The sequence below is a fragment of the Oreochromis niloticus genome, linkage group LG13 (assembly GCF_001858045.2).
Source record: "Oreochromis niloticus isolate F11D_XX linkage group LG13, O_niloticus_UMD_NMBU, whole genome shotgun sequence".
Classification (NCBI taxonomy): domain Eukaryota; kingdom Metazoa; phylum Chordata; class Actinopteri; order Cichliformes; family Cichlidae; genus Oreochromis; species Oreochromis niloticus.
Window position 1 is genome coordinate 11,806,993 of NC_031978.2, and position 18,605 is coordinate 11,825,597.

At 37.7% G+C, this 18,605-nt stretch overlaps 1 protein-coding gene across 1 annotated transcript; it reads right to left on the bottom strand.

The window, feature by feature from the left end:
• Window positions 1-131: 131 nt before the first annotated feature.
• On the bottom strand, window positions 132-18,305 carry si:ch73-52p7.1 (uncharacterized). The gene is made up of 2 exons (XM_005474312.3): window positions 18,218-18,305; window positions 132-3,693 (listed from the first exon to the last, which is right to left on the bottom strand). The coding sequence occupies exon 2, from the start codon at window positions 3,654-3,656 to the stop codon at window positions 2,862-2,864; it is 795 nt and encodes a 264-aa protein (XP_005474369.1). The 5' UTR covers window positions 3,657-3,693; window positions 18,218-18,305; the 3' UTR covers window positions 132-2,861.
• Between the last annotated feature and the right edge of the window lie 300 nt (window positions 18,306-18,605).

Here is an 18,605-nt window from a genome sequence, read left to right on the forward strand (position 1 = left end):
TCATTATCGCATTACAAATGTAACCACAGACACACAAGGCTGACATATGCAGCTGTGCCTCATAATGACCAATGACCCAAAAACAATAATCAATGATTTAAAAAAAACATTAAAACCACACTGAGCACAACTGTAATCCAAAACATCATTTTATTGTAAACATTTTGCACATTATAAGCACGTGGCTGTATTTTTAGATGTAGCATACATATGTGCACTCATAGCCAAGAGGCTTTGGGAAGCATTTTCATTTTTTTTCATATATGTTTAGATTTTCAAATACACATCCCGAATGTTTGAGAGTCTAAATCGTTTATTATTATACTATTAAAGATAATACTGTCTGGCTTTATTAAGTTAAACATGCAGAATCACTGCCTACAAATATAACACTCCTCACAAGCTTTTGGTTGGTGTTGATAAATCATGACAACTTTTACATTTAGGTTAACTGGATCTGTAGATCGCTTCAGTCCTTCCTCAGTCCTTCAGTTTGTCGCCACCTCTTTGATTCAAATGTATCTGCTGCCACCTTGTGGTTCATTTGTGCCACTGTCGTTTGTGGGAGTAGCACAAATGACAGTGGCACGCATTTTGTTTCATACGCTGCAACTTCAGTTGTCTGGATTATATTGTTTAGATGGGAAATGAATTCTTATATAGTCTTTGTCTGCTACACTTCAGCACTCAGAGCATATATACAACATGTTCCATTCACCCCAAAAATTCATACAAACACTTTTTATCTAACAATAACACATTCACATGCCAGCGAATGCATCAGGAGCAACATAAGGTTCAATATTCGTCTCGTTAGTAGATGGCCTGTTCTGTAATCTACAGCCACCCCAAACAATTTAGCTTATATATTTCTGCACTGGTAGCCAAAAAAGCTTTCATTTTTATATTCAGATTTTGTGCAATCTAAATAATGGAAAAGTTTCAAAGACTTATTTTGAAATAAGTCAAATTTATCTATAAAGTAAGGTATTTACAGTGTGGCCCATTCTTTTTCATAAATTCTCCGTGGGCTGCTTGATATCAGCAGATCACAGTTTGTGGGACTGACTGTACTAAAAACATCCTCAAAGACCAACTTCTTCCACTATGCCAGGAGCTTTTTGGTGAGCTGACAATCCATCTTCACTACACAGACATTATACTGAATTCATGAAATCATAAAAACATAGAAAAATTAGGATGTAACTGTCACAACAACAACAAAAAGTTGTTTTTAATACTTTCACAAAAAGCTCTGCTGATCGTACAAAAAAAATAAAAAGTCAGCTCAAGAAAGCAGAACTGGGAGGGATTCATAAAAACATGTTTTGCTTACAAATGAACTTCTTTAGTTTTTTTCTAGCAATGGCAGACACGTGAGACTGTGCGTAAGTGAAGTTATTTTTGAGTCAACATTACACCAAATCATTTTGAAATAGCTGAATGTTTAGTTGCAATTAGGGACCCTCCATCTTTTCACAACATCAGCTGTGGTTGACATTATGACATGCAGAAAAAAAAACTGCTGCAGTATATGAAACGGTGTTGCAGCCTCACATTAGATAAAGGAAGTGGACCACAGCTTTCATTGCATTCTCCATGTTCTACAGGTTGTGAAAAAGGATTCAGTCCCCTTCCCATTTTTATTTATTTTTGCAAATTTGTCACACGTGTTTCAGATCAATCAAAATTTAATATTAGTCAAAGGCAACCAGGATAAATACAAAATGCAGTTTTTAAATGGTGATTTAATTTATAATGAGAAAAAAGTTTTCCAAACTTACCTGGCATTATGTGAAAAAGTCATTTTCTAAGGCCAATAACGAGTTGTGCCACTGGTTACTGCAGCAAGAACTACACTCAAGCATTAGTGATAACTGACAATGAGTCTGTCACATCTCTGTGGAGGAATTTTTTCCCACAGTATTGCTTTACTTCAGCCACGCGAGGCTTTACAAGCACGAATCGCCTGCTGCATAACCCAAGTGTGCTTGAACTTCAGGGCACGAACTGATGGCTGGACAGCTGTCCTTCAGGATTTTGTGCTAGAGATCAAAATTCGTGGTTCCATCAATTACAGCAAGTCGTCTATGTCCTGATCCCGAAGCAGCAAAAAAGCCCCAGACCATCACACTAACACCACCATGTTTGCCTGTTGCTTTGATCAGTCTAAAGAATATTTTCCCATGAGTCATGAGGATTATCAAGAATGTTTTTGGCATCTTTTGTTTCCTTTCTGGTCAGCAGTGGATTTTTTCCTTGGAAATCTCCCATGAATGCCATTTCTGCCCAGTCTCTTTCTTACTGTTGAACCATGAACTCTGATTTTAACTGATTGAAGTAAGCCAACACTTTAGATTATGTTATGGGCTCTTTTTGACCTCTTGTATGCATCGTCAATTAGTAGATTGAGATAGCAGTTTTCCCTCAATAAATAAAAATTGCCATTTTAAAACTGTATTTTGTATTTACTTGTTTGATGATCTGAACCCTGTAAGTGTGCCGAATATGTGAAAAGAGGAAAGAAATCAGCAAGGGGCAAATACTTTTTCACAGCACTGCATAGGAAACAAAAGAGTAAATATTGGTCGGCTAGATAACACAGGAAGGAAAAAGATTGTACATAGAAACAGCAAAACTCTTTGTTTGGCCTATTTTAACACACTAATAAAGAACTGTGCAAGCTTGATGTGATTAAAGTTATTGAACCAAAACTTCAAAACTTTTTCCCAGGACAAGAATGCAAAAACAAATTTAAACTCTTTCAAATGCATTCAGTTTCCAAGAAACTTGGACATTTTCCCCACTAATTCAAATGACCGAAATCCTGCTTGTAAAGAGAGATTAAACTATTTTTTTTATCAATATACAAAAGTGACATATATGACAGATGTCTCTGGCAATTTCGGCAGGTGGAGTTCAGGGAAAGGCAGCGCACCACTGCTGTCTATGTGTGTCTTTACTGTGTATGCTTTAACCACTGCTCCCCCGTCCAGCACTGATTTGTGGATGATTCCCAGTCTGGCTTGTTCATAATACTCTGCTCCGATCTCCCTGCCCAGGAAGATGTCTTGGACCTGTGCTGGAGACAGACTTAAAAAATCTCTCTTTATGTCTGTGATCAAGCCCAGATTTGTGTCTATTTCTGTGTTGTACCTATTTGTGTCTAAGTGAGCATTGTTTTCTCTGTCTGGGTCTCCATTCTTGGCTCTGTTCAAATCTGGATAGGGATAAAATGGATTCTGCGGCAGGTTGACCACCGTCAGCCTCTCCAGGTGGTGCACGGCAAAATATCCTTCCAGATTAAAAGGAGGCATCCCACTGGATCCGCAATAGATCAATGTGAGGTGCCTCACCTCTGAGTTGTTGAGCAGACGTGCTGCATTTGATGGTGACGTGAACCAAACGGTTAAACGTCTCATCTGGAAAACAGGAGACAAGTGCGACTGTAGGCGGTGCAGTGTGGAGAGCTGGATGTCCTTGCATATGCAATCTGTAAGCGATGAGATGCTGCAGGGTTGCGGGTCCTGGCTGCAGGAGTAGTACAAAAAGCTGTTGTGGGTTACATAAGCCAGGCGCAAGTCAGATCGCTGCAGAGCCACCGAAACACACAGCAGCACACAGAGGAAAGGGGCAGGGGGGCTGAAGGCAGCCATCACTGCTGAAGGAGAGTCTCAAGCATCTTCATCATTCCTGCATTTAAACACAACATTACATTATTATCAGCAAATCACACTTATTGTAGCAGTCTTAGTAAATTATGGCCACGGTTATCAAGGTGAACAATGAATGAACAAAGGCTACTATTCTCTGAACAGACAGTCATTTTTTTCATTTGTTATTTATTGTTTTTTACAGTTCAGTCATAGGTTGATTCTCCGAAGTGTCATTTAGCAACCAAAACTTTGAGAATACAGTTCATTATTATTGACACGTACTCACTTTCGGAGGCAGTCACTACTTAAGGAACACCTCTTTGAATGCTTTTTAACACATTTCAAACTATATATGTACGTGCTAAAGTTCAAACTGAGCATCAGAAAGGGGAAGAAAGGTGATTTGAGTGACTTTGAATGTGACCTTTGGTGGGCTGGTGTATGTATTTTAGAACCTCCTGATCTGTTGGCATTGTCTCATGCAACCATCTCCAAGGTTTACAGGGAAGGGTTCAAAAACCAGAACATATCCAGTGAGCAGAAGTTCTCTGGGTGAAAAGGCCTGTTTGATTCAGAGGACAGAGGAGAATGGCCAGACTGCGTTGAACAGTTATTCAAATAACCACTCATTACAATCAAGGTATTCAGAAAAGCATCTCTGAGGGCACTGTGAAGGTTTTCAGTCATCCAGGTCATCGTAGTCTAAGGAGCTTGGAAAGAAAAGCGTCTGGACTTCTTTAAGTGGCTTGAAGACGTTTCACCTCTCATCTGAGAAGCTTCTTCAGTTCTGAACTGAACTGAAGAAGCTTGTTGTTCTAGTTTAGTAATTCCACTGTTTTCTAGTTTAGCTATTCATGTTTCTAGTACTTGATCTCGTTTTTATTAGTTCCCTTTTCCATCCTTGTCATCTTAGTCTCATCTCTGTGTGTCCTTCTTTGCATTCCCTGTATGCAGTCTGTTGTGTATCCATGTTTGTTTTCATTTTGTCAAGTCTGTGTCTTAGTTTCTGCCAGTGTTTCTGCTTCCAGTTTAATTTTGCCCATGTGTCTCTGCTTCTCTGAATCGCCCTTTGTGTATATATTATCTCAGTCTCCTCTTGAATGTCTGTTCACCTTTGTCAGAGCTCCCATTTCCCATTTCCATGTTCAGCCCTAGTTTAGGTTATTATTATTATATTTTTGTAAGTCACTTATATTTTAATAAACAAATAAATGGCTTGTTTTATGTTAATCTCCACCATTCTTAGTGTAGAGCATGTTTATTTCAACATGTGAACAATATACAGGTACATTTAGAAAAGAAAATAAGAGAGAGAAAAAAAAATACTATACAAAATACATACAAAAAAAACCCCATTCTGATTAATTTACATGTTGAAAGTCAATGTAAGTATACTACGTTGATCCAACGAAATCTGATTACATTAAACCACCAAATGCCAAATATGTTGGTTTGACATGGTCAAAAATAGGTTATTGTACTTGGTTAAATCATGTGGAAAAAGGTGCCATGATTAAATTGTGTTCATCCAACAACAGATTTTTTTGAGTGTACATAACTATACAATTTGCTGTATTGGCTGTGTAGCGGAGGCAGGAGAGGACCCAAATGCAAACTCATGGAAGCAGGACGTGAACTCAAAAACACAGCTTTATTGCTGAAAAAAAGGCAAAATGGTACAAAACTAAACTGGGAAATATTAATAATTCACTCGGGGAAACACACGGAGAGGTACACAGCCATGAGGGAGGACGTAACACGGAACTGAGGGAGATGCCGACATAAATACACAGAAAGATAATGAGGGACATGGGAGCACACGGGGAACACAGCTGACACAAATAATCATAAGGAGACAGGGGAAGTTAGACTGAACAGAGTCAACATGAAAACACGGAACCTTCACAATAAAACAGGAAACATGATGCGGCAGTGAAGGAGGGGCAGACGAGAGGGAGCGAGGGAACACGAGGGAGAGCACAGACCTGACCGGGAAACATGATGGAATAAAACACTAGGAGGGGAAACAAGGCACAAGGACTCACACAACTAAATAAACACAGATACACAGAGGGAGACAGAGGGCAAAGACACAAGGGGAAATCTAATAAACCATACTGAACAGAATAACCTGGGAACTAAATAATTAACCTTTAGAACAACAAGTGGACTTAAACATAATACAAAATGGCAAGAAACACAGGAAAACTCAAACACTGAGTCAAAAGACCCAGGACCATGACAGCTATAGTGTTGATGCAGCATTAAAGTGTAATGATGTGACACTGATTCTAATTCATTTGTACATTTTTAGTTGGGTATTATATTTGTATGCACCCTAATATAGAAGTTTAAGTATAAATGCTCAGTTTCCAGAGTGGATGATAACATTATGGGAATTGTCATATAATAAAATAGTACAGTACTTAAGAAGAAACGTCCATTTCAGTGCTAAAAGTTTTAGGGCTGACTGTAAGGCAGAAAGGAGTGGGACCAAAATGCACACGAGAGAAATCAAGAAATAAGCTAAAAGCAGCTTTGTTGCTGAACTCACGGGAACAAAACGACAAACAAAAAAACTGAGAAGGCAGGAACGAGGAACTTACAAATTAGGCACTATGGAAGAAACACAGAATGCATGGGACACAACATGAGGAAGTTCGCAACAAAGAGCACAAGTAAGCTGAGGGTTTAAATAGACAAGAGAAGATAAGGGCAGAGTGGAGACCCCTGAAGAAAAAAGACAGCTGAACTAATTCTAGCCAATGAGACCAAGGGGAAGCAAAACTGTACCCAGCACACACAAGATGAGAGACGATCAAAACACAACCAGAAGGAACAGAACACGGGAACAGAAACACAGACAGGAAGGGACACAAAATGAAACATCATCTAATGAGGAACAGAGGACTACAATGTGAGGACTACAACAGAACCCAAGTGCGCTTCATCTTGAGATTAGACAGATGGCCCGGCATTCTCGTTCAGGATGTTTTAGTAGACGGCAGAATTCATGGTTAAATTAACAACAGCAAATCTTCCAAGTCTTGAGGCAGCAAAACAGCCCCAAATCAACACACTGCCACCACCATATTTTACTGTTGGTATGATATTCTTTTTCTGTTGTTACTTTTACGACAGATATAATGGGATGCACACTATCCAAAAAGTTTGTGGATCCAAAAAGCTTTTGCCTCGTCAGTCCATAGAATATTTCACTTTTCACACAGGGCAATGTAGGTTCAGATGTAATTTCCCCCTACGTTACGTTTACCTCTGTTATCTCTGTCTAATATTTAAATTTGTTTGATGATTTGAAACATTTAAATGTGACAAACATACAAGAAAAATAGGAAATCGGGAAGGGGCAAATACTTTTTCATACCACTGTACCTCACAACCCAGGGACCATGCCAGAAAACAAACAGCTAAAGTTGTATTGACTGTGTGAGCTTGAAACAGGGAGACTTCAGTCTGGACATATTTTATTAATGAGTTTCAATTTTCTTATTTTTTTCTCTCTTTTTTTGCAGTTTTAGTTCGTCTTTAGAGTCTGATTTATTCAGTCACTGAAAATAACAAATAGCAAACTGAGTTTGCTATTACTAGAATAGGTCAATTGATCCTGAACAAGAGTTTAAAATAAATAATTAAATAAAGTAAAAACAGTACACACACACACACACACACACACACACACACGAGAGGTTTGAATTCAAAGCTTTCTAGCAGACAAGGTTGACATTTCCGAAAGCAGGAATTTGAAAGCACACCATGCCATTCCTAAATCGAATCAAGCAGAAAGCCCTGATGCCAAACGCTAACCCTTTAAGTAAAGGATTTCAGTTGGCTGCCTGTTATCATGAAATCTTACATTAATAACGTGAAAGCTGGGATACACTTCAGGCTTTCTAGCCCACATGAATTGGATAAGTGAAAGAAAATAGATGGATACATTGATGAATGTCCATAGTTATTAATTTTGCATGTTATTGCAGCTTTTTTGTTTTAATAACTTTGTTTTGTTTTTTTTTACTTGCCTGCATCTTGTTTCATTCTGTGTAGTTTAGGTAAAAGACACCTCACCCCTGTTATTTAACTTAATTATTTGAATGGCATATAATGATCCAAAATGATATGCCAAAAGCTGAACATTGATATATAGATATAAATATGTAGTCATTATCAACTGGGAAATATCTTGAAAATTTATACAAGAAACTCATAAAAAACTAAAATCATAAAAATGGTAACAGAAAACCTCAAAATAATCACAAAATCCAAAAACTAATAATACACAGAAGCATAGAAATCCTAGGACTACGATAAACACGATGATAATGCACTGAAAGCTCTTGTTGTAAATATACAGTTGTGGTTAGAAGTTTACAAACATGCCTGCCTGTTGGTACAGTGTTCTTAGTTGGGCATATATGTCATGGTAATTTGGGGCTTTTAAAGATTTATTTGAACCGTTCTTTATCGAGGGTGGAGAAATCCAATGATAATTTTGATTTTCTCCAATTCACATGGGGTCAAAAGTATACATAAAGGCTCAAATATATGCATTTAAGCCTCTTGATTAGTGTTGCTGATTTACAATGTATTTTAACAAGACAGCACTACAGCCTGTTCTCATTAGCAATCATTAATGACTACAACTGGTGGTTTCTTGTTGCCAACATAAAAAAGAGAAATTATGGGAGTCGCTGTTGAGTTGACCAGTAATATCATTCCAATTTGTGTTTACTACAATTAATGTATATTTCCAATTTGTGTGCCTTTTGTCACAATGATACAGATCTTTGGAGGAATAAAGGTGAGGCTTTCAAACCTAAGAACGCTGTACCAGCAGTCAAGCATGGTGTCGGTAGCATCATGCTCTGTTGCTGTTTTCCTTCCAGCAGTACTGGCACATTGCGCAAAGCGGATAGAACAATGAAGAAGGAGGACTACCTCCAAATTCTTCAACTTCACCTCAAATCAGCAGCTAGACGGACACGACGGTCTTCCAGTAGAAACACACATCAAAATTAAATAAAATTGGTAACAATTTTATTTAATTTTGCCATACTCTTTCCATTTCTGAATGATGGCTTGAACAGTGCTCTGTGGGATGTTCAAGGCTTGGGAAATCTTTTTGTAGCCTAAACTTGCTTTAAATTTCTCAATAACTTTATCCCTGACCTGTCTGGTGTGTTCTTTGGACTTCATGGTGTTGTTGCTCCTAATATTCTCTTAGACAACCTCTGAGGCCGTCACAGAGCAGCTGTATTTGTACTGACATTAGATTACACACAGGTGCACTCTATTTAGTCATTAGCACTCATCAGGCAATGTCTATGGGCAACTGACTGCATTCAGACCAAAGGGGGCTGAATAATTACGCACAGCCCACTTTTCAGTTATTTATTTGTAAAAAATGTTTGGACTCATGTATGATTTTCGTTCCACTTTGTTTTGGTCTTTCATGTGGAATTCCAATAAAACTGATTCATGTTTGTGGCTGTAATGTGACAAAATGTTCAAGTTCAAGGGGCCGAATACTTTTGCAAGCCACTGTATCTCTCTCTCTCTCTCTCTCTCTCTCTCTCTCCATATATATATATATATATATATATATATATATATATATATATAGGCGAGTGCCTCCAGCAGATCCCAGGAACAACATCCGAGATCTCTGTCCAGAAGAGCGCAGTCCTAGGAACAGCTAAGATACTGCGTAAGACCCTAAAGCTCCCAGGCCTCAAGGACCTGAGCTTTAAGGATATAATTAATTTATATAAATAATTAAATTAAATGGACTGAGGTCACTCTGTACCTGTTTTGCATTAAATATTTACTTATCAACACGTGAAGAGAGGGGATATGGACAGTATCTACAGATGGTTTGAATTAGGACCCACACACGCACTCACACTCACTCCTACACATGTGTGATGGGTGTGCTCTTTTTGAACCCGAGTTAAGGATATATTGTTTGGCACAGAAAGCCCACATTGAATTTCACATGAACAAACACACTTACTTAGAAAATTACAGCTGTGCTTTGAGATTCCAGAGAAAACACTGTTTTGAAATCGTGGTTTGTTTGACCGTCTGGGTAGATTTTCTGGTTTGGCAATAAAATCAGTGGAGAAACACAACTTTCAACCTCATTTTGAAGTCCGGATGAAGCTGACCGCTACATTCTTCCTTTGGGTTACATTAAACAAAAGGCAATTATCATCTACAGCAAATCTAAGTTAAAATAGTCTTACTCAGCACTGACCAACAGCATCATACTATTTTAAATTCAACTATTTTAAATGATCCTGAGCAAAATAGTGTTGTTGTTGTTGTACTTACACTTATTCACCAATGGATGAGATTTACGTAACATCTCAGGGCTCATTACTATTTTCTATTTTTCTTTCTAGGTAACAAAATATTTTGGAAACTGCAGAATTGGATACATAAGAAAACTGGGTGACTTTACATACATATCAATGTAAGTTTTAAAAATGTTAGCAGTTTGGTTGTAATACCATATCACGAAAAGCATATAAAGTAGAGGAAGGCAAAGGGGAAGAACAACAAACAACCCTTGCATTAGTCAGGAAAAAACTGAAATGTATCAAACTCATAAGATGTGATTACAGCTGTGTCATGTGCACTTGGATTACGTGCATTACTGTAGGTATCTGCAGACAGCCAACTGCTATTACATTGCATGGGAATGCAATGTAATAGCAGCTGGGAAAGTTGCTGTTACCAACTGAAATACAGCCTCCAACTAATAAATACAACTTACAATGCCTGTTTCTTGTCTTTCTGGTAAGCTAACCTTGACAGCTGCTCCCTGTGATTTTATATTTATCAGACAGAAATTGGGCTTCTTTTCTCTGCAAGAAAGCAAACATTTCCACCAACTGCAAAGGTTGTCATAAGAGCTAAGAAATTGCATTAAATGTCAAATGTCATCAAATTCTAGAAGTAGAGAGTATGATTACCAGCGTTTAAGAATTATTCATATTCTCACAACCATTCTGCACAAAACAGACAGACATTGGCCTTAAGGGTGAGTGTTTTCCTTTTGTTCAGACTAATTCTGCTACAGGGTTGGAGCAAAGTGGTGCCTACAGGTGGCCACAGCCAACATGGACTAAAGTCTGCCCATCCTACACAAGGTAAAGCGTGTCAACATATGCAGGGAGATTCTGGGCTGCTCCAGATAAAATATGACCAACAATGAAAGAATTATGACATGAGGTTCAAAGTTGGCCTTTCTAACAGTCATGTTTTCAAAGATTGCCTGGGAAAAAGTGTTAGCAATTTAGAATGACCATCTCACAATGTAACCAACCACTAAAATCGGAGAGGGAGGTAATCAACTTAGTATGAAAAGTCCAAAGCAAACTCAAAAGGGAATGGTTGGAAGTAAAATGTCAGGAAAAAAAATGCTTGGGATTGAAATAAAAAGGTTTCCCCCAGCAGCTGTTATGACCCAGCCAAAGGGGATATAGCACGACAACAAACAGAGGAGGGATAAGATCCATGCTTGATTTAGCATGTTACAGTCTGCATCCATCACAACCAACAACATATAAAGAACAACTATTAACACATCTAAAAATCAAATGAACACAAAATCACTGACAGCCATCCTGTTCCCAAGGAAAAATAACGAAAACAAAATGTTGACCATTTCCTGTTCTGAAAGGAGAAGGAGACAACAAACACTTGATGTTCTGCTCACGTTTGTTAAAGTTGTGTCACGCAGAGTGGCTTATACGGCTGCAAAAATCTCAGTGTATCATAAATCTGTGAGATCCAAATACAGAAACGCTTAGGGAGGTAAAGGTGAACAGAAGACAAGTTGTTTATTGCCCGATGTAGAAAGTCCAGCAAAACACAAAGCCCAAAGGAGTGACTGTAAAAAACAGAACAACTGAAAACCTAAAACTAGAGAAATAAACACGAAATACCAAATTAAGTAAGCAGCCAGGAAACAGAAATGGATGATCTGACAAAGGATTTGTTGTGACAGCGACAACATATTTAGGGGGAATAGTAGACAGGTGGGTAATAGAAGACTCGTGGAGTAAATCACAGGAGAGGAGATGAAGGAAGCAAAACTAAAAGCAAAACGCAAAGAGCACTGACTCTCAAAATAAAACAGGAAGTGTTATAACTATAAGGGTAAGACACATAGACATGAATGAACTACATACAAAGGACTAGACATAAGACAGTGAAACACTAAGGAAAGAAGTGATTTGTAAAACAACTGAGAAAAAGGAGCATAATTTAAATTGTAAATATCTGATCGGCTGTAGCAACAGTTAAGAAAAGTTATAATCCTTGCAGTTTTTTAAAAAATAATTTGAGATAAAGTTACATTAAATAAAATTGTTTCTGAGTCCACATGTTGTACTTCTCCACAGTAGTCACGTCTGAATGTGATGAATGATGAAAATTGGTCACTAAAACGTGGACGATGTCACAATCCTGGGTCTTTTGACTCAGCGTTTTGAGTTTATATATATTGATGTTTATGGTTCATGTTTGAGTTTAAGCTTATTAGGTTCTCTAAGTTCATTCCTGTTATGCCTAAGTTGCCGTTACTATTCATGGTTTATTAGATTCCCCTTGTGTCTTCAGCCCCTGTGTTTAAGTCTCCCTTGTCCTTCATGTGTTTCATGTCTGCATGTCTTATGTTGTCAAGTTTGTATTGTCATGTCTGCGTCTCATTATGTTTCCTGCTTTATTTTGAAGAGGTCTTGTGTTTTTAGAATAGAATAGAATACAATAGCTTTTTATTGTCACTGTTACAAGAACAGTGAAAGGCAGTCTGGCATCTGTCCATGTGTGTGAAGTACACAATAGCGTAAGTATTTACACAATAACAGACAAATTTACATTTACACAAGAAAGATATGTACAAGTTATACATACACTTGCAAACATACACGCACATACATACATATATGTATATATACATATATGCATCCGTACATACATACACACACATATTTCCACATACACGCTTACATCTATATACATACACATACATGCCATCTAACTAGCAGGTGCATTGAGAGGTGCAGTGTGATCAGTGATACTGCACATTGAGTGTGTGGGGGGGATGATATTGCACATTGGGGGGGGGGGGGGGCTGTTGGAACTATACTAAATAATGTTATAATAAATACAGTTTAAAGAGGTAAGGGTGTTGGTTGCATTGAAGTATAAACAGAAATACGATTTATAAATAAGGTGTAATGTCCATGAGTGTTGGCAGTGCAGTTATCCTCCAATCAGGGTGGAGGTAGGGCATGTTTGACAGCCTGTGGGTAAAAACTTCTGTTGAGTCTGTTTGTCTTTGACCTGATGGACCTGTAGTGTTTTTTTGTTCATTGTGTTTAGTTTTAGTCTTAAAAGTTTTTAGTCATCATAAGACACTACACAGCAGTTTACAAAATGAGCATCATTTACATTTAGTTAGACTTGGTATGGAAAAGTTTAAAGTTCTTGCCAAGTATGGCTTGTTTGGAATCATTGCCAGGAGAAAGCTTCTTTTCTCGTTTGCAAGGTTGCATCTCATTAAATTACAGGACTTATGAAACAATGTCCTTTGGACAAGACCAAAATCGTGATGTTTGTGATGATGATTAAATTAACAGGGTGTACTTGGTATTTCCAAAGACACAGAGCTATGTGTAAATTTTTCTTTTCACGTGACTGTATTTGGGATGAAACACTGTCTTCCTTCATCTTCCCCATATTTGAAAAACATGAATCACTGTCCAGCAAGAGTTTGTTAATGCAGTGATTCATTGATGAAATTCAAACATCAGGCTGTATTCTTTGGGTCGGAGTTTAATTTCTGTCCTATTTAACAGACTTTTTTCATTCTGTGTAGTTTAGGTAAAAGACACCTCAGCCCTGTTGTTAAACTTAAATATTTGAATACCATATAATGATACAAAATGATATGCCAAAAGCCGAACATTGTAAAAATATTGATATATAGATATAGATCCAAAAACTAATAATACACAGAAGCATAGAAATCCTACAACTATGACATACACAATGTTAAATGCACTGAAAGCCTTTATTGTAAATATACCAAAAGCAACGTATTATTTTAAATTCAACTATTTCAAATGATCCTGAGCAAAATTGTGTTGTTGTTGTTGTACTTACACTTATTCACCAATGGATGAGATTTACGTAACATCTCAGGGTTCATTACTATTTTCTATTTTTCTTTCTTTGTAACAAAATATTTTTGGAGACTGCAGAATTGGATACATAAGAAAACTGGGTGACTTTACATACATATCAATGTAAATTTTAAAAGGGGGTTTTTCAGTTGTAATACCATATCACGAAAAGCATATAAAGTAGAGGAAGGCAAAGGGGAAGAACAACAAACAACCCTTGCATTAGTCAGGAAAAAACTGAAATGTATCAAACTCATAAGATGTGATTACAGCTGTGTCATGTGCACTTGGATTACGTGCATTACTGTAGGTATCTGCAGACAGCCAACTGCTATTACATTGCATGGGAATGCAATGTAATGACAGCTGGGAAAGTTGCTGTTACCAACTGAAATACAGCCTCCAACTAATAAATACAACTTACAATGACTGTTTCTTGTCTTTCTGGTAAGCTAACCTTGACAGCTGCTCCCTGTGGTTTCATATTTATCAGACAGAAATTGGGCTTCTTTTCTCTGCAAGAAAGCAAACATTTCCACCAACTGCAAAGGTTGTCATAAGAGCTAAGAAATTGCATTAATTGTCTTAAAGTAACATAAAGCAAAGAAAAAAATCCAATTTAATTTTGCATTTATAAAAGAAACTTGTTGACTCTGTGCTTGCAAATCCTAGAAGTAGAGAGTATGATTACCAGCATTTAAGAATTATTCATATTCTCACAACCATTGTGCACAACACAGACAGACAATGGCCTTAAGGGTGAGTGTTTTCCTTTTGTTCAGACTAATTCTGCTTCAGGGTTGGAGCAAAGTGGTGCCTACCAGGGGCGTAATTTCCAGGGGGGTTAGGGGGGGTTATGACCCTCCCAATAATCAGACCTAACCAATATAAGCCCCCAATAAAATTATCAATTATCTTGTATAAATAGGTTGTTCTTTACTAATTTCAGTTATTACCAGCAAAATAGCTGCATGTTTAATCATCTGGACATTTACCCAGATATATTTATTTATTTAGACAGAGATCTTGACCCCCCCAATGTTCAGCACAAATTTACGCTGATGGTGCCTACAGGTGGCCACAGCCAACACGGACTAAGGTCTGCCCATCCTACACAAGGTAAAGCGTGTCAACATATGCAGGGAGATTCTGGGCTGCTCCAGATAAAATATGACCAACAATGAAAGAATTATGACATGAGGTTCAAAGTTGGCCTTTCTAACAGTCATGTTTTCAAAGATTGCCTGGGAAAAAGTGTTAGCAATTTAGAATGACCATCTCACAATGTAACCAACCACTAAAATCGGAGAGGGAGGTAATCAACTTGGTATGAAAAATCCAAAGCAAACTCAAAAGGGAATGGTTGGAAGTAAAATGTCAGGAAAAAAATGCTTGGGATTGAAATAAAAAGGTTTCCCCCAGCAGCTGTTATGACCCAGCCAAAGGGGATATAGCACGACAACAAACAGAGGAGGGATAAGATCCATGCTTGATTTAGCATGTTACAGTCTGCATCCATCACAACCAACAACATATAAAGAACAACTATTAACACATATAAAAATCAAATGAACACAAAATCACTGACAGCCATCCTATTCCCAAGGAAAAATAACGAAAACAAAATGTTGACCATTTCCTGTTCCGAAAGGAGAAGGAGAAAACAAACACTTGATGTTCTGCTCACGTTTGTTAAAGTTGTGTCACGCAGAGTGGCTTATACGGCTGCAAAAATCTCAGTGTATCATAAATCTGTGAGATCCAAATGCAGAAACGCTTAGGGAGGCAAAGCCGAACAGAAGACAAGTTGTTTATTGCCCGATGTAGAAAGTCCAGCAAAACACAAAGCCCAAAGGAGTGACTGTAAAAAAACAACTGAAAACCTAAAACTAGAGAAATAAACACGAAATACAAAATGAAATAAGCAGCCAGGAAACAGAAATGGATGATCTGACAAAGGATTTGTTGAGACAGCAACAACATATTTAGGGGGAATAGTAGACAGGTGGGTAATAGAAGACTCGTGGAGTAAATCACAGGAGAGGAGATGAAGGAAGCAAAACTAAAAGCAAAACGCAAAGAGCACTGACTCTCAAAATAAAACAGGAAGTGTTATAACTATAAGGGTAAGACACATAGACAGGAATGAACTACATACAAAGGACTAGACATAAGACAGTGAAACACTAAGGAAAGAAGTGATTTGTAAAACAACTGAGAAAAAGGAGCATAATTTAAATTGTAAATATCTGATCGGCTGTAGCAACAGTTAAGAAAAGTTATAATCCTAGCAGTTTTTTAAAAAATAATTTGAGATAAAGTTACATTAAATAAAATTGTTTCTGAGTCCACATGTTGTATTTCTCCACAGTAGTCACGTCTGAATGTGATGAATGATGAAAATTGGTCACTAAAACGTGGACGATGTCACAATCCTGGGTCTTTTGACTCAGCGTTTTGAGTTTATATATATATTGATGTTTATGGTTCATGTTTGAGTTTAAGTTTATTAGGTTCTCTAAGTTCATTCCTGTTATGCCTAAGTTGCCGTTACTATTCATGGTTTATTAGATTCCCCTTGTGTCTTCAGCCCCTGTGTTTAAGTCTCCCTTGTCCTTCATGTGTTTCATGTCTGCATGTCTTATGTTGTCAAGTTTGTATTGTCATATCTGCGTCTCATTATGTTTCCTGCTTTATTTTGAAGAGGTCTTGTGTTTTTATGTTCATTGTGTTTAGTTTTAGTCTTCCACGTTGACGTTGTTATGTTCATTTGTGTCTGCTCTTTCCTTATGTGTTTCCACTTTCCCTGATCACCTCCTGTGTGTCCTGCGTCTATGTGTGTTCATTCATTCCTCGTCTGAGCGTCTGTTATCCTACCTTGTTTCCATGTCATGCCATGTCTCCAGGGTTTTGTTATGTTTAGCTCACCCAGTTTAGGGTATGATTTAATTTTGCCTTTTGGTTTATTCTGTTTCGCTGGCCTTGAATAAACGTCTCCTTTTGTTTCACTCAAGTTTTGGCCATTTTGTGTGTTTGCACTTGGGTCCACCTCCTCAATCCACACAGTCAGCTTCGCAGACAGACTGTGACAGACGATCTGGCCGACAACAGTTTGCTTAGCTCATTTAGTAAAAATACATTTAATCAGACGTGTTTGGCATATCTGACTGAGGAATAGTCGGAGCTACCAAATAAATCATCATAAGGCACTACACAGCAGTTTACAAAATGAGCATCATTTGCATTTAGTTAGACTTGGAAAAAGAAAAGTTTAAAGTTCTTGCCAAGTATGGCTTGTTTGGAATCACTGCCAAGAGAAAGCTTCTTTTCTCTTTCGCAAGGTTGCATCTCATTAAATTGGAGGACTTAGGAAACAATGTCTTTTGGACAAGATGGTGATGTTTGGTCATAATGCACAGCACTATGTTCAGTGAAAAACAAACAGAGCACATCAGCACTATCACCATCAACTCTTTTGTATAGCAAAGTATTCCGGGGTCAAAGGTGAGGCCATCTGTAACAAAGCTAAAGCTTGGTTAAAACTGGGTCATGTAACAGGTCAGTGATCCCAAGCACAACAGAATGGCAGGATCACGGTGTTGCCATGTCACAGTTAAAGCCCAAACCTCATTCTGATTAAATTTCTGTATCGGGGCCTACTAACAATGTTAGAAGACAGAACAATGTGAGAGACTGATGAAAATATACAGCGGAGGGGAAAAAAAAACTATTAAATTAATGGGGTGTACTTGGTATTTCCCAAGACACAGAGTTTTGTGTAAACTTTTCTTTTCACGTGACTATATTTGGGATGGAACACTGTCTTCCTTTCTCTTCCCCATATGTGAAAAACATGAATCACTGTCCAGCAAGAGTCTGTTAATGCAGTGATTCATTGACAAAATTCAAACATCAGGCTGTATTCTTTGGGTCGGAGTTAAATTTAATTTCTGTCCTGTTTAACAGTCTAAGTTTAATCTCTGTGAAATCCGTGTTTGTTCAGCAGTCTCAGAAGAAAAACTTTCAGGGGTTCGCAGTAAAGTGTGAAGAGACATAAAACAGTGAATTAAAGGCACTCTCAATTGATAATCCAGCATCATGAGCATAGCTGTTTCACCTAAAGAGATTTGTGAGAATATTTCTGTTACATAACGCACACTGCCAGGAATGCATAAGCTATGTAATGTAATATGAGAATGCACATAGGGCTCGGCTTTCTGATCCTTACATAGCGTTAACAACAGGACCCAAACAAACACATTTGACAGCTGTTAGTGTACACTAAATCCTTTTCAGTGTTAGTAAGCATAGAGAAAGTTTTTCATGGTTTTCTGCTGTGTAACTTACCCCAAAATGCTGCTGAGGAGCAGATATGCGAATGCGTCAGAGTGAGGCTGGAATTGGGAGGGAAAGTCAAACATCCAGCTGACGTCAAGATGTGGGAAGTATCCCACTTAGGAAGCTGTAACTCACATCTGGAAGAGACTGAGATCAGCCTTAAGTGCAATACAATAAAGTTCTCTCTGTTCTGAATATAAGTGAACCATGAAGAATCCTATTGTTTACCTTTTTATATATACGTTTTTTGTCATCACTGCATTGAAGTTTCTGGATTTAAAACATCTTTTGTTCATAAGCTATATAATGTGACGACTCCATAAATGGCTTTTTAATTTTTTTTGTCTGTCGGTAAATATAACACATAATAGCTGTGAGGAGGGTTTTCTTTGGCTTG

Coding starts and splice junctions, on each gene's coding strand:
- si:ch73-52p7.1 (XM_005474312.3), bottom strand. CDS start 3,656: ATGGCTGCCTTCAGCCCCCCTGCCCCTTTCCTCTGTGTGCTGCTGTGT.